Below are 17,381 nucleotides of genomic sequence, written 5' to 3'. Positions count from 1 at the left end.
TCTTCCAAATATAGTCACTTCTGGCTCCAAAAAGACCAAGATGGCGTCAACTAAAATGTCGAACTCGAGGCTTCAAAATGGCAGTCCACAAATCAGTGGGTATGCCACGGTAGCTATGTCCATTATCTTTACAGTTTATGAATGAGACTGAATGAATGAATTGCCTTGTAGTGATTTTAATGGCCTTACAGCATGTGCACACACACATGACACCTAATTACACCAACATCGACTTACACATCGCATACTTACATTGCCTCTCCCTGCACTGTATTCATTATTTATTTTCCTTCCAACCAATTAGAGCTGAGGAGTCTCTAATGCAGCTGTCAATCATGTCAATCACTCCTTGGACATATTTCTCACCTCAGATGTTTTCAGAAACATATTTAGTGTACTGTTTAGCTGTAAAATGAGACAGTTGGTCCGGCTGGTGGGCGGTGCTTGGTTCTTCCGTCAACCATTTTCAACATGGCCGCTGGGTCACAAACTTTTTTGCAGCTAAGCAGTACACTAAAATATGTTTCTGAAACCATTTGAGGCAGTGCTGTAACAGAATCTTGATTTGTTTTTGACGTGCAGTGATTGACAGCTGTGTTAGAGACTCTTCGGCTCTGATTGGTTGTTTTTGGTGCGCTGTAGTCAATTCTAGCAAATGCCATTAGAGACAGTAGGAAGAGAAGGAGGGATATTCATTTTTTCACAGATTATCTGTCTCATTCTTCCAGGATATAGTGACAGTTTAAGCAAATATGACACAGAGTTATTCACATAAAAATTACAAGCTGTAACTTTAATTGTTTAGTCTATAAAATGCCAGGAAATAAATAAAAATAAAAGTGCCCATTTACAGAACCTGAGATGACATCTTAAGCTTGTATTTAAGACACTGGTAACAGCCAGTGTTGCTGCACTTAAGCAACTAATTGATTATCAAAGTTGTTGGTGTACATACACATTATAAAATCGCATATATGTGTCAACAGTAATGACAGGTAATGGACCGACATGCCCTCTGGAGGTAAGGAGAGAGAAAAAAAAGGAAAGAGAAGGAAATCAGAACATTAGCATGTGTTTGTAGTTTGATTTTAAATGTCCCCTCTGGAGGAAGTTAAGGACGGACAGAACAGAGACTTGTTTGATGGTGATTGACTTTCAGAGTGAGACGGAGAAAAAGGATAAACAGAGGAGAGGGACAGAAAAGTAAGAAAGAGAGTTTTTCAGTTTAAGTAATGTCTAGACAATCCCCGACCTGAATCTCTCCCAGAATAATAATGAGCTCCCCGGGAGTTCCATGGCAGGCCTGGGATTCTCACTGAGGCCAAATCTCTCAGACACACCAGTGGCTCAACACCCCCCCCCCCAAATATCCTCCGCATCTTTATCCAAAGTCAAAGGATGGCTGTCGGCAACAGCGGGGCTCCTTAATGCAGAGCTGATGGAGCCAATAACTGATTTGGATTCAGAATGCGTTCAACCCAGTTCTGTTGGCAGCCCAGTTTCATTTCCATTACATCGTGCTCTCTTACTTTGCGTTTCATTTTACATTTCCTACACCTGCACCCCAGCCTTCCAAAGCTCCTGACACTCAAACACACCTCACTGATGCATCATCTGGGACATTTGTTGTTGTCTTTTGTTGTGTTTGACACTGTGTGGCAACAGGCTTTAAACTTTAGATGTCCCTACAACTGTTAGCTACTCTTCTCTGCATCTTATTCCACCTGTTCGCCTTTTCTTCTTCATGTTCATGCATTAACTGAAAATTTGCATTTCAGTGCAGTCAGCACATCTGTGTATTACATCACCCAAGAAGTAGTCAGATCTTTACTTAAAGGAGCTCTGCAGCAAAGCACCATTTGCTATGTAAAGACATAGTGAGGTAATGGCATCCTGAGCAGAGAATGAGGCCTCACTCCCTGTGTGTGTGTTTTAATCCGAGCTTTTCTGGTATTTGTTGTGGACGGTCTGACTGCACATGCATATAAGTGGATATGAGTCACTGTGAGCGTATCCCACTGTCTAGCTAATTGACACTTCTCTGTACTGCGATTATTCGACGCCATCCCAACCCACGATGGTGGAATGCCATTGTCACATACATGTACTGTAATGGTCACCCTCCAATTCTTCCCACCTGTAATACCCCTGGCTCTGTCAGCACTGTTACCATTGTTAGCACTGTTGGCACTGTTGGTAATGTGATCTGCTGGCTGCCAGCTGAGTCACCTTCATGTTGAGAACTCTGTGCAGACAACCCCGGAGCATACTCTGAATCATAGATATGCGCTGAATGTTGCAGCTCCTTCAAGTAGAAGCAGCAATACCACAGTGTTAAAACACTGCGTTACTACTAGAATTAAAAGTCCTGCATTCAAAATATTACTAATGTATAAGCATCAAAACATACTTAAAGGTTCAGTGTGCAGGATTTAGGGGCATCTATTGGCAGAAATGGTATATAATGTTTTTTTATTAATTTAATTTTTTTTCCATTAGATAATAATCACCTGAAAAAACAATCAGTGTTTTTGTTACCTTAGAATGAGTTGTTTATATTTATATACAAAGCGGGTCCTCTCCCATAGAGTCTGCCATGTTGTTTCTACAGTAGCCCTGAAGGGACAAACCAAACACTGGCTCTAGATAGGGCCATCTGTGTTCTTGCATTGGCCACCGTAGGTCTCCTACACGCTTGGCACACGGGGGGAGTTTCAGTTCTGCAACCTCACTGCCAGGTGCCACTGAATCCTACACACTATACTTTTAAAATACCAAAATAAAAGTACTAGTTATGCAGAGTATAGTGTATTTATATACATTACTTAAATATGTAGCTGATAAAGATGGCGCTTATTTTTTACTATATGGAGCGACGCCGGCGAGCTAGTTCAGGCAGTCAACTCGAGCTGCACTGATTCACACATATACGTCATACGTCACTCCCTATATGTCATCTACAAACACACCCTCCAAATTTGGTGGCCTATTTAAGCTGCAAAATCTTCCCAGCTCTCCCTTTGCATTTTCTATGCCACTGCTGCCCTGCATCAGTACTGCCGCTCACTCTTTCAGCCCTACCTCCACCCCAGCATCCACCTGCAGGCTCCGGCTAGGGGGGAAAGATTTAATCATCACTTCCCCATATCTCATGTAAACATATCTGCGAGAAGTGATGAGGCCGGAGTCTAGACGCCAAACTCTAACTATGTTCTGCTGTTGAGATAAACATTTAAACGTGAGTTGTCTGACTGAAATATATATATTGCCAGAGAGCTAGTGAATTTCACCAAGGGATCAATAAAGTCTGTCTTAAAATCTTTATCTGTTATAATTCATTTGTTGACCATATTTTGTATTATTTATATCAATCTGCAAAATAACCGAAGATGTGAAATAAATGGAGAGGAATAAAAGTACAGTAATTTCTTCTGAACTGTGGTGGAATAAGTATTTTTATTAGTAGCAGTAAGTAGAATAAAATGGAAATACCTAAGTAAACTACCTTAAAATTGTACATAAGTACTGCATGAGTACTGTATTTAGTTACTTTCAACCACAAACATCACCTGTGAGCATGTGTGTACTAGTTGAGCACGAAATGCAAACAAAACAGGGGTCACGTCATCAAGTAGTTGCCCCATGGCGTCAATTTTTTCCTTGTTTAAAGGGTAACTACGCCCATTTTTAAAACTAAACATGTTATACCTATGGTCAAAGACAGTCCAAAAATATTAGTTAACATGTACAACTTTCTCTCATATTCAAAAACTAGAGCACTAAGACTCAAATTTATTACGTTTGGAACTGCTCCATAGTCGATGAATTGGAAAAGATGTTATATTGATTGAATTTTCCTAGGCCATGTAAATAACATAATTCTTACTTTAGGTGTTGTTCCCCTTTTACATCTATGCCTGTGAAATCGCATGGGTCTATTTTAAACTGGTAGAAGTTGCTGTAAATTCAGCTGGCAGTCTTTGATGAAAAAAATACATAACATAATATAAATTGCTGTGTGCTGAAATGGCTAAAACATTTATATTCTGTCCCCGCTTCATGGTGTTTGTTCACTGGGTCTCAGGTGGACCTCTGTGTTTATTTATCTTCAGCTCCCTAATGGTGACGAGTGAGCAGCCTCACGTGCTCAGTTTCCCTAACAAGTCCTTTGCCGTTCTCCTTCACATCACCACAGAATATAAATAAGCGTCCTTGTAAACGGTTTACTATCACTAAACACAGCCTGTTAGCCCTGAAATGTGGCACGTCTTTTTTTAATTTTCCTTGTTTTGCTACGGTAACAACTTTGGTTGATTATGTATTCCTGGCAGAGGAAGCGACAGCACAAACCTGTTGGTGTGCATTTTAATGTGCGGCGGCATGTGTGTCGCATTGAGTGTGTGTGTGCGCATGTGGTCGTTGTGTATTTCGGTGCTTTTCTTTCCCTCTGTGGTTTTGTGGTTCATGTGTGCCCATTACGGAGATCACATTAATCACGGGAGACTCCGACCCCGTCTCTTCACCTCATATTTCCACTCAGTCATCCACAAACAAGGCACTCTGTCAAAGACTTCAAAGTCACTTACATTCCACCCCTATCATTCCCAAGCCACAGCCAGGGTGCTTTCTACACTGCTCCTAGCCTTTTCATAGACAGTAACAGAGTGTCGTCCTTGTGGATGATTTTGGAGGGGATTCTACGGTGTGTCAGCAAAGCAAAGTGCCTGATTGTGAAGGGTAGGATAGTGGAGTGCACTTGTGTGTATGTGTGTGTGCTCGGACCGATTCTGGCTCCAAACAGATGAAGAAGGGACAAAGCCTGCTGGAGTGTAATGTATCACTGTCTGCCCCCTACCCGCTCTAACACATATGTTCACGCACAAACACACACGCAGCCAGACAGACTCGACGTGACCCCGAGTGCCCCAACAGAGAGAGAGACGTCTGCTGTTTGACAGTGTGTCAGCGGGCCCAGATAAAGTTCGCCGCCAGCTCTCCACAGAGCTTGTCCTCCCTCCTGCTGACCAGCTAGACGTTTCCACTCAGCCAACCATGTGACCTCACCTTCCCCGAGTCCTTTACACAGCCTGCTATGCACTGCTGTGTCTTATAAATGAGCAGTCACACACACTGTGACTCATTTAGCCAAACTGTGGTGTGCCATGCGAGCAAAGACAGACACACCTACTCTTATACAGCATTTTGATGGAGCGTTTAAAGCTGCACTCATCAATTTTTGTACATGAACAATTCGTCAAATGACGTGATTTGGAAGGCGTTGCTTTTAGTGACGAACGCAACGAGAATTATCACCTGACTCTGCAGTTTCCTTTAACTGTACTGAGCTTTTAAGCATCTTTCAAATCATTAGGCTTTTTCGCACAAGAAGAAGAAATTTTTCATAGTTTTAAGACCATGTGGGAATTTAATTTGAAAGGACAGACACAGGAAGTGGCCACGCTCAGCTGTTTACTTCCAGGGCTGGTACCTGCGGTTATTCCACAGGCTAGTTAATAACATGTCGGGCAGGAAATCCAAAGTGTGGGATCATTTTGAGAAGGTGAAGGACGAACCCAAGGTGATATGTAAACTCATCTTCATTGATCGACTACAAACATGACGTATCATCTGAAACATGGAAGTAGCTACATGCCCATTAGCCCACAACGTCATTAACAAGCGGCTCGCTCAGTGTGTGACGTGCACTTGTAGATAAAATATAGGCCTATATTAATGAAGGTTCATTAGTACGGTTTTGTATTTCTCTGTAATGTAGCACAGTGTTAACAATGTTACTGATACTATTCTTTCTCACACCTTCAACTCAAACCATTGTGTTGCCCCACCCAAAATATATCATTTAATAATTAAATTAATATCATAAACATGCGGGCGACTGGTCGACTGATGGCCTTAAATGACCACTATTGGTTGACTAGGAAAATTCTTAGTCAGGGGCAGCCCTAGTAATATCTCAATGATTTGTTTACAGTCTGCCCCCAGCTGGCCAAAAACTGTCCAACCCGCCCCATCACACTGAAGCACTTGTAAGGCTAAGAGGTGCAGGTTTTAGAAGCAAGTTAAACAGTGAGCAGCCTATTTCAGGTAAAATGCTACTTTGGAGACCAGAATACAGCTCTCTGAAAAAACAATCAATACTCACTGTGGTCAGATTTAAAGATATTGGACATTGTGCAAAAATACTGTCAATCTGCAGCTTCAGTGCAAAAGAATCTGAGTCGGACTTCTATCTTTAAACAATATTGATGAAACCCCATTGCCAAGGCACTGCCAAAATGTTTGATATATAACTGTTTTGTGAGGCAGGGGATAATTTTACCTGCTCCCTCAGTAGCTTCCACTTCAGTTTGGTGTGGTGATGCCAGCGTTACTACACAGGAGTGCATATGTATAGAAACATGCACATGTAAATAACAGAGAGAAATTTGGAGGTATTGTTATAGGTTACTAGTCCATACCCATTGGTAGCTTTGTCCCCTTCTACCTATGCCAATTCTCAATGCCTATGTGCAGTTTCACATAGATTGACCATGTCAGTGAGTAGAAAAACGTGGGACAGACAGAATGACTGACTGACAGAATGACACACTGACAGTTTCTGTGATTATGTACAGCATACCATACCATGACTTAGTCATACCAAAAATTAGAAAGAAAACCCAAAACATTGGTCCACAGGGGGAGCCACAGCGATCGGTCACATTTTAGCCATTTTTAAGCATTTTTCTGTTGTTATAGCGCCACCCAGTTGCCAATTAGAGTTAAATTTCTCCAGTCACCTTGAGACATCCTGTTCTACATATCTACCAAGTTTAGTAAAAATCGATATGGCGGTCAGGCCTAGATAAGAAATTAGCTCTCTAGCGCCCCCATTTTGTTTGATGGGGTCAATAATGGAGGGGTCCCCTCAGATTATGTGTGGTCATATGCCTACAAAGTTGCGTGGTGATGGGTGAAACCCTTGAAATGTTATACACCTTTATGTGATGAGCCACGCCCTCCGCAATATTCATTGCCTTATAGAAGCTCAGTTTTAGTAAGTTTTCCAACTTTTGCCAAGAGGGAACTTTAGATATTGGTCCCTAGATTATGTTCACCCAGTTTCATGCAGATCGGTCAAACTTCCTAGGAAGAGATCGATAGTGTTAAGTGTTTTTCAAAAAATTCAAAATGGCGGAAAATCTGTATAACCGGAAGTTATGGGTTCTGGAGGCAAATTTGTTCCTCATGAGGAGAGGCATCTCTGTGCAAAGTTTCATGTCTCTACAACATACGGGGCATGAGATATGCCCATTCAAAGTTTGCAATTTCAATCGGTTGCTATAGCGCCCCCCTTTGGCCAACTGATGTAATATTGCTTCGTTCGCATCCTCCCATGACCCTCTACCACTGTGCCAAATTTCACATGGATTGACCAAATCAGTGAGGAGAAAAATGTGGAACAGACACACAGACAGAGTTTTCATCATTATATAGTAAGATTATGCAATTGTTTTACTGGTCCAGCCCACTTGAGATCAAACTGATAAACTAAAATGAGTTTGACACCCGTGATGCAGATAGATACGTTTAATTGACCCAGGTTTTGAGATACAGCTCTCTTTGAGATTTCTGCCTCCAGTCCAGTACAATGGAATGTATTGAAAATGACATAAGAAAAAACTCAACGGCAACAATTCCTTTCAAAGGCAGTGTCACTCTTACTTTGGATAATCCACAGAAGAAAAAGAAAGTAGCCGCTGAAAATCACCCACAGCTTTAAGAGCGTGTTTTTCTGGAAAGACACTGCTGTGGAAAATTTTTCTTTGCTTTAAACATCACAAGCAAAACTCCTTTCACCTCCACTGTGGAGGCAGAGAACTCGGAGGATATTTCAAAACCTGGGTAAATAAAATCAAAACTAACAGGTTAATGAGAAAATACGTTTGGGTTTTTTTGTAATCTGGGTGACCCAACCCTTTAACACAAAACTTCTCAGCCTTGCCTTCAATCTTCAACTCTCTTAAAGGCTTTCCCACTCCATCCCTTCTCACTGGCACACACACACACAAACACGTAAACACTGACCTCCAGCAGGAAGCAGAATTGGGCTGTCAGTCAACTGGACAACCTTAAAAGGTCACAGAACCCTGCAGGAGATATAATGAATGAAATACAGCACCGAAACCCAAACACACATACACACAGTACAAAGACATAACAACATCCAGCGAGCCAGCTGTTCCACATCAGCAGCATCTATTTTTGACACACACGACTTCCCCGCCCTTCAAACTGACTGGTGCTAGTTTTTTAATTTGGCCTCTCGCAGCCGGGAAGCGTTCAGACGAGGAGGAGAGGAGAGATGAGGGGTAAGGGGGGGTGAGGTTTAGCATTCATCTTGTCAGCGCAAGTTTATCAGCTCACCTGCTTTATTAAGTATAGATTTCATTTGGGAGAAGTATAGACACATTTTTCTGCCTAGTTAAAAACATCAGCGTCACCATTATCTTCATTTAAATTAGCCACACTAATTCATTTTAGATTTGTTAGGGGTTAGACAGTCAAGTCAAGAGCATTGTTTCCTGTCCTAAACTGTCACGGCAATAATCTGGCACCCGCTCAGTCCCGACCATGTATCCAATATCTGGCACGTTCCATTTTTCCTGTCAGTCCTCTCCACCTCCTGTGTGTCCCCTTGACTTTCTCCTTGACTCACTGCTTTGATAATGAAGCTGAGAGATAGCAATCTTCCATTGTTCAACATTATTCTAATAAGACTATCGTTACTTAGATTCCAAGGGTGCGTGTGTGTGCGAGGGAGACAGAGAGAATACAGTATGTTTACTGACCTTGGCATTGTACACATGCTTGTGATGAGAGCCAATATTGGCAGAGTGAGACGGACACAGCTTTCTTTTTTTTCTCCTCATATTAGACTTTATTAAAATCATCCATCTGTTTCGTTTCTGGCTGTGTCTGCATGTGATCTTCACTTTATGTGGATACCAAAATTGATTTTGTGTGCATGCATGTAATCATTTGTATTGTAGGCGTTCCTTAAAGGAATACTTCACCCCCAAAATGATTATTTGTATATCAGTTACTCACCCTGTGTTTCCTTGAATTGGGAAAGAAAACTTTGTTTTTCTCACATGCCTCCACAGCGAAGGAAAATTCCAAAAGCAGAGGAAATTCTTGATGTACTAAAGTAAAAGGGGGTTGTATTTAACAACAGCAAAACTACATTAAAACATCCTTTTTGGGGCATCAGTGGCTTAGTGGTTAGAGCAGGCACCCAAGGTACAGAGGCTTCGTCCTTGCTGCTGCAGCCTGGGTGCTTTGCTGCGTGTCACTCCCCCCCTCTTTCCCCCTACACACACTTTGTTGTCCTATCCATTAAAGGCAAAAACGCCCCAAAAATAATCTTTAAAAACAAATCTTTTCACAAATTCTTACACAGCTTGTGCAGTATAATCCAAACCCCCGTACCAATACATCCCTTGCCCCTGACCCTCCATTTTGTGTGTTCACGTCAAGGGGTAGGGCATCCTCTTTTTCTTTTTGGGATAGAGGGGCAGGGGGAAGTGTCTAGGCTACATGCCACTCTAAATGGATGTTTGTAAGACTCCGAACCAAGTGTTATGAGAAATCATGGCCAAGATATCCTACACTTTTAATCTATCTCTATGTCACATTCCAAGTTCTTTTTTATTTGATGACTTTTTAGTTTACTGATAGCGTGAAACAGAAGTTGTGAACAAATCACGAGCGCCCATGCTTTTCTATCTCCATCATATTAATGATAAATGTTATCATAATAACACCATTATTTCCATGGTTGCGTTTGTTTATGTAAATGCAATCAATGACTGCTGATGACAAATCAGGGTTTTGAAAAGTTGTCTCATTTCATAGGGTGAGATTATTACCACTACCCCCTGTAACTCTGTTTTTTTACTTATCTTGTCGTATGCTCAGTAATTCCTAGACATACATTATTTTAAAAACCTTTGTATTTGAAACACCTGTGCATAAACAGTCTCACACACAGACGAGTAACACACCTGGGCAAGCATATGCATTTAAACTCTGCTCGTGCATTCACTTGAAGTGCCGCCTCTCAGCTTGTTCATTGGCCAGGAGTTCTGCTGTCACTCACATATTCCTAACGCTGTCTGGACAATAAATGGGGGGTGGAATTTCAATTAAATGCACCAGCGGAGTTCAAAACACACATGTGTATCTATGTCCTCAAGTCTCTGTCTTTTTTTTGCTTTCAGGAGATGTTCACGCCAGAGTGCAAGTTCAAGGAGTCTGTTTTTGAGAACTACTATGTGATCTACTCGTCCACTGTGTACCGGCAACAGGAGTCGGGTCGGGCCTGGTTCCTCGGACTCACCAAGGAGGGACAAGTCATGAAGGGCAACCGGGTCAAGAAGACTAAGCCCTCGTCGCACTTTGTGCCCAGGCCCATTGAAGGTATGAGAAAGCTTGTTTCATGGAACAACTTTTAATTGATTCTTTTGTGTGGTGATGCATATACTTCCTAATTATTATAAATTGGCTATACTGTGCTGGTAATTACTCTAGAAAGCATTCTAAAAAAAAGTTCAGATTTCCTACCACTTACATGACAATGTGGTATGAAAACTAATTATTTACTTATGGCCTTTAATCAAGCACTGTTAAAATTTTTGTAGTGCATCCTAAGGCACATAATATTTTAAATTTGTCAAATGTCAAGCTTTAGATTCTTAAATCTTGTTCTCATCAAACCAAACCTGAAAAACAATCAAGAAACGTGGGGAAAAAAGCTTAACTCTTGCATTTAAAGCATCTCAATTAAGCCGAGGACTTTTAGTTTCAGATATTATTAAACTTTAATAAGGAAACAAATGATCTTACAGTGACACTGCTGTGCATTTACTGTGATGGATTACATATCCCCAGCAAGTTTTAATAAATCTGAAAGTCCCATTATTATAATTAGTGGAACAGTGATTGCCCTGACGATTTCAATGAATAAACAATTTATATCTTAGTGCTGGCACTAATTTTAAGTACTCAGTTAATAGGCTTAGAATCCTCTAGTATAGTCTTTTGCATTTTCATATAGTTTTGTACATTTGTATGTTTAATATTTGCAGAAACAAAACTGGAATGACATGAATGGGAATAATAGGATCTGATGACTTATTAGAGGAATTGTTAAGAAATTCTGCTTATTCATTTTCTTGAGCACAGTAAGATAAATGTTGATACCACTGTCATATCTGTTTGCTAAATATAAAGCCACAGACAGCAGCTAGTTAGCTTAGCATTGGCATAACCATGGAAAACATGTAGAGGTAGGGAACAATACGCGTACCAGCTCCTCTAAATCTCACGAAGAGGTTATATCTTGCTTGTTCAGTCCATGCCAAAACCAAAGTCAAAAAATAACTTTGAAAAAAAAACTATTTTTGAATTAATCAAATTATAGAAATATAACGGGTTTATGAGTGAGATTCAGGTGCTGGTAGGTGGACTCAATTTTTCAAAGAGCCAGGCAAGCTTCCCCATTTCCGATGTTTATGTTGAGTTATGCCAGTTGGCTGCTAACCTTAATCATATTTAGCTTAAATATGAGAGTGGTATCTATCTTCTCATCTAACTCAAAGCAAAAAGAGAAAAAAAAAATTTGTCATGAAAGTGAAACACCCACCCTGCGGTTCTCTCCCACGTTAATTCTGTCAGCACTGTTGCCATCTTTAGCACTGTTCAGGCTATTAGCACAATGCCTAGCTGCTGGTTCAGCCACCGCCATGTTGAGAGCCATGTGCAGACAATCCCAGCTCAGACTCTGAATCATACTATGCACTGAATGTTGTATACAGATCCTTTAAAGTCTGTTGTTTTGACAGTCAGACTTATGAAAATTCATTTTTGCATGTATTTAGCTTTGGTTAGTATACGTTTATTTTTAAAATATCACCTCTAACAATGTTTTTAGTCGGAGCAGCGTTTGATAGATATCATGTAAACTTGTCGAGCAATGTGATAAAGCAAATGTGCTTACTTGGCCCTAATTCCCTGCCTGGTATAATTGTCCCTCCAGCCTCACACCTGACCTTGTCTCTGTCTGCACATCCATCTCTTCAATCTGCTCTCCATTGTCCCCTTTCTGAGCTCCTCCTCTCTTTGTCCTGTCGTCTCCTCTCCTCTCCTCTCCTCTCCTCTCCTCTCCCTCCTTCCTCCTTTCCTCTCTTTACATCTCTGCCACAGTTTGTATGTACAGGGAGCCGTCAATGCATGAGATAGAGGACAAGCACCGCTCCAGGAAGAGCTCAGGGACTCCCACCATGAACGGAGGGAAAGCTGTTAATCAGGACTCCACATAGCAGCGGGGGAGGGGTTTCCAGCAAGGGGGAGTGGCCTCAACCTGACTCAGGGGGAGGGGCCATAGGAAAACTCACCTCTCCCCCACCCCTCAAAATACGCACCACCATCCCCTCTGAAAAAAACGAGGGCCTTGCGACGACGAGGAGCTATTACTGTACACCCAAGACAACAAAAACAAAACTGAACTCTTGCCTGTGAAAACCTTTTAGATGAATTAATATGAAAACAGAGGATATATATATATGAAGAAAAAAAAAACATTTTCAATCAGGACTTGACCAACATTTTATGCAAAAAAAAAAGAGAAAAAGCTGTGATAAACAAACAAAGGAATGGTGGTCTCTCTTCACACAAATACAAATATCTATCATTTCCAATTTATGCTGTGAAAAACAAGCTTTAATACATGTTCGATTTTCATACGTTGGTTTCTTTTCTAAATGCTACTGCATCCTCATATGCTTTGTTGTGTTATTGTTGTCAGTAATAACTATAACATCATCATCATTACTAATCTGTTGTATCTTATCATCCCAGTTACTATCATGAAGTTATTCTGGCTTTTGTTTTTTGAGACTAAAGGAAGTTGGGTTTTTTTAATTACTTCTGTTTTTTCTCTCTCATAGTTTGATCTTGAATGCACTGTCACACTACCTGCTCCGGTGTGAGGGTAAGACTGAATGTATCTGATAGCTCTCTGTGTTGGACTCCAATAGAAACAGAGTGCTTAGGGTGGGATGTATTTTACTCAGGTGTGTACTGTAAGTGTGACTAACTGCAATGACGGGACAAGACTGATTCAAGCAATATAATAGAGAGCAGTCTAGTATGTCTCTAAATAATAGTAATAACAAACTGGCAGCACATCCCTGTGGTTGGTGTGTCTGTCGGTAGAGAAGACTGACAAAGAAAGTTGCGCAAGTATGTGAAAAGTCTGAGTCAAAGGAAAACTGTTTTGATATCGCTTCAATATACTCTTTAACATTCGCGAGGATTATTGGGTTTTAAGTAAAGAGATGTCCAAACTTGTCAAAAATGGCAACGAATAAAACTCCAAAAGCCAAGGGGATGATAACGACCAGCATCAGCACTATGAGCCATGGCCAAAAAACGGTCACTTCACATTTTGCACCTCAAGAAACACAGACCCCTCTCTCTGCTGTTCACTAGGCTAAAAATATAACCATATAACAGTATTCATGCCTTTGAACTATACGGACAAAAGGCTGTTTTTTCTAAGCAAGACGAATAATAAAAATTGTTTTGACAGGCCCGGCAGCGAGGACACGTGTTGACGAGTTTTCAAGACTATTTCTGTTACTTTTATTGTGAAAGCATTAGAGATTTCTCAACACTGGTGGACAGGGTGCCTGACTGTTTAATAATCCACTGACCTGTATTGTTAGTGTTTTCAATATGAGGTCACAATCATTAAAACTTCCCCGTCACAATGGAAGCAGAATGTCTCATGGAGGAACCAGTTCGTCTGGATATAGCCAGGTTCGGGGGAGGATGTCTCATCATCCTGGTGAGAGTATCTCCCGGTGTGTTTTCATGGTAACCCATACAGCCTCCACCCCTCCTGGTTTTGTGACCCATGAAATGAGCCATTTACTGCATTGTGGAGGAAAGCTTCTCTTTCATAAATCAACATGCTGACAGGGCTGTATAAACAAGGTGAATTGACTGGTACACCGCGTACCCTGTGTGCGCTGCATAGCTCATTCCTAATCCCCAATTAGTTTGTCTAACTCAGGAAGTCCTACAATTGTTCCGTGAATGGGGCCAGACATAAAAAGGCTGGCCGCTTGTTGCCCAGCACCCGTTGCACAAAGCCTGGCCACCGGTGTGGTGTTAAAGGAGGTCGGGACGGGGTCGATGGTATTTTTTTCATTAAAAGGTGGTGTACAGCTAAGCCTAGGAAGTTAGAACAAGGGATTACAAGAGCCGGGACAAAGCATGACTATCGCATGACTGTAAACGTTGATGTAAGCTTGGTTCGACTTTGAGTCGAGAGCGAATAAAAGATTGTTTTGGGGAGAATAGGTCCAAAACTTTTTTATGCAACGTTTTGATCAGTATTTTAGCAAGAGTTTATCTCCTACATCTGATATGCTACGTTGGTGGTATGTACAGTAAATAGCACACATTCAGTTGCACAGAGCAAACCTGCAGTGATATATATTATCGTGGATCCGGCGTTCTACCTGGGGCCCGGGTCCACAGCTGGTGCAAGTTACCTGCGAGAGCTAACGGTAGATTAGTTCAACTTCCACAGCACCTACAGCATAACACTGATACATACAGTATATTAGACGTGACACTGAAAGTCAACAGGCAAGACCAGCATATAGAAGTATCTTTTTATAGAGGTTTATATTGGTGCAAATGAGATACATGTGGACTTAAAGCAATGCATGAAATTGGATGTACTCGATGTCAACTGTTGACAGCAGAAAGAGAGGATTTGAGGAAGGGATGAATACAGCAAGGAGGTAAAAATAGCTGATGTGAACGCGGTAAAGGAGAGCACTTTTCGGGGGGGTTTACTGATGTATGAAAGGGTGAGTAAAGGCTTCGGTTGTATGTGATACTAAGTATAATTTATTATTTTTATGTTTGCAGATGATTTCACTGCATTGGAACACGCTCATATATGCATTATGAATTGTGAGATGAAATAAAAAAATATGCATTGATAATAAAAAAAAATCAGAATGAAGTTAGTGATTGTTTAAGAATAAAGACTATGTTATCAAAAACTTTCACCTACATGCAGTGATTGATTTAATGTGTTGTTAATCCTGACTGACAGCTGTTATGTGTATCTTTTTTTTTTTTTTCTTTTATTGATGTCACTCTTTGTAACAACAAGGGAAGCGGCGGGATAAGCAGACAAACTAAATCCATCAACTTGGGGATTTTATGTGTCTCAAATTCAAGAAAATCCAATCCGCTTCCTCTATCAATTCACCGGGGGTGATTTATCTTCTCACTAGCCCCTAAATCCGATGTGTCATTTTGGGATGGCGCTCCTTCGCCCTTAATTCTCCCGTTGTCATGGAAACAGACCTTCTGTGCCGTCTGCAAGGAGAATGAGGAGGAGGAAGAGGAGGAGGAGGATGAAGGCTCCCCTGACTTTCAGGACATGGCTTGTCTTCTCTCCTGCGTGATGGCTGCAGCACAGAGAACAGCAGAGTTGGAGGACAGGAGGGGGGTTGGGTGGGGGTAGCACTGTATGTTTCTATTTCTGTGCTTCTTCCAGTTACAGTAAGCAGCCGAGAAGAGTGCAACATTTGTAGTTGCTCACAGTAAGATAGAGAAATTGGGGGTGAAAGAGAGAAGAGAAAGAAAGTTAAAGGTGAATAAATATGTGAAAAGAAGCAAAAGGAAAGTTCTTCATCCACTGCATTTCACTAAAAATGTTCATACACACACTTAACGTGTTCACTAACACCAGCCTGTCCTCATTCCCAGGGCGTCAAATACTGCCACTTTGTCTCTCCCCTCGGCATGTGATATTGACGCCAAAGGCACCCTTTGGCGACTTTATGAGACACAAGTTGTGAACCCATCTGTGGCAACACTTGACGCTGAGAGCAACTGATACAGTATAAAGCAGTGGTTCCAAACTGGTGGGTCACGGTCCACAAGTGGGTTGCAGGTCCATTTTGAATGGACCGCAAGTGACTCGCAAATGTGTCGAGTTTGTAAGAAACACGTTTTATTTTGAGTTACAGTGAATTTCCAGTGCAGAGCTTTTATTTTGAAGTGCTGTTTCCTGCTGTAGAGTGAGTGACTAATGGACAGCTACATGACAGAGACAGCAAAATTGCTCAACGACATGGCCAAACGCAAGTATGACGTTGAATATATTGAACTGTGTGGACCTTGAACTAATGACTAAGGAGAAATCTGGACCTCGTGGCTGGACCAGTTGGGAACCACTGGTATAAAGAAAGAGAAAGTCTGTGTGGGGTGGGAGGGACTGGAGGTGGATCGGTCAAACAAAACCGGACTTTCATCCACAAGACTGCAGTTTGTTTTCACTGAAACCAAAAGTCAATGTTGTTACATGACAAACTTTTTTTTTAATTAAGAATTTTATTTATTCAGCTATGCAGTAGTTGCAATACAATTTTAGAGAAGTGCAGCTTACAAAGAATGCAACTACAACTACATTAACAGCGGAAAAAGGAAATGTGTAAAAAAGAAATCTGTAGCAAATATAAAATGCAACATATAGCAAATATCCTCCTGAGACTCTCACGTTTTGGGTTTACTTGACCTTATACTTCATTCTGCTCAACTTAGACCTGTTGTCCTCGTTCGTGGACACTTTTTTGTGCCATCTAGTGGTAGTAAGAGCACATTACATTAATCAATGTAAAAACAAGATGGCAGCCATCTCTGCCAAGTCAGTCTGCAACTGACCCCGACACAAAAATGGACAAGGTACAAAACCTGATCTCATTTTATGGTTGAAACTTGTTTAGTTTTGATTAATAAAGTTTGTGGCTTGATATGGCAACAAATTTGACCAATTTTAGCAACAGAAACAAGCTAAGATGCTGTTAATTAGGAAGTACTTGTTTGAAGCCATTGGGACTTTATTGTTTGTTTGAGGTCATTAGGCATCATCGTTGACTATGTTTAGTTTTTTTTATACTTACTGGGTCCTACTGATCCCAAATAGATAGGAGAGATTAAAAATGCAAACCAAACAAAAGTTCAGGTCTCAGGAGGATATAGAAACTAGCTTAGAGTCAGGTGCAAAATCTATATATAATGACAAAGACAGGTTACCAGTGGATGATAAATATTGTATGGCTGCTTATAAATATGTTTGTACATTTTTTCTGAACCTAACCAGATGAAGCTTAGCAAAAGTTCAGTCAGGAAGACTGTCTTTACACTCTCATTTCATTCACAAATCTCTCTGCCTCACTCTCCGGCCTGTGCTTGATTAACTGACTATGGGCGTCACTCTAAATTAA

General features: G+C 41.0%; 1 protein-coding gene across 4 annotated transcripts in view; it reads left to right on the top strand.

The window, feature by feature from the left end:
- The window catches only part of fgf12a (fibroblast growth factor 12a), a 57,040-nt gene extending 41,894 nt beyond the window's left edge, over nucleotides 1-15,146 (top strand). For all 4 annotated transcript variants that reach the window (XM_033651247.2, XM_033651246.2, XM_033651244.2 and 1 more), the window contains 2 exons: nucleotides 10,284-10,482; nucleotides 12,268-15,146. In XM_033651247.2, the coding sequence (XP_033507138.1) occupies nucleotides 10,284-10,482; nucleotides 12,268-12,383 (315 nt within the window). In that variant the 3' untranslated portion in view covers nucleotides 12,384-15,146. The remainder of the gene's footprint in view (nucleotides 1-10,283; nucleotides 10,483-12,267) is intronic.
- The last annotated feature ends 2,235 nt before the right edge of the window (nucleotides 15,147-17,381 follow it).

The sequence above is a fragment of the Epinephelus lanceolatus genome, chromosome 12, assembly GCF_041903045.1.
Source record: "Epinephelus lanceolatus isolate andai-2023 chromosome 12, ASM4190304v1, whole genome shotgun sequence".
Taxonomy (NCBI): Eukaryota; Metazoa; Chordata; class Actinopteri; order Perciformes; family Serranidae; genus Epinephelus; species Epinephelus lanceolatus.
Note: the sequence above shows the minus strand (reverse complement) of the source record. Positions and strands in the feature narration are given on the sequence as shown.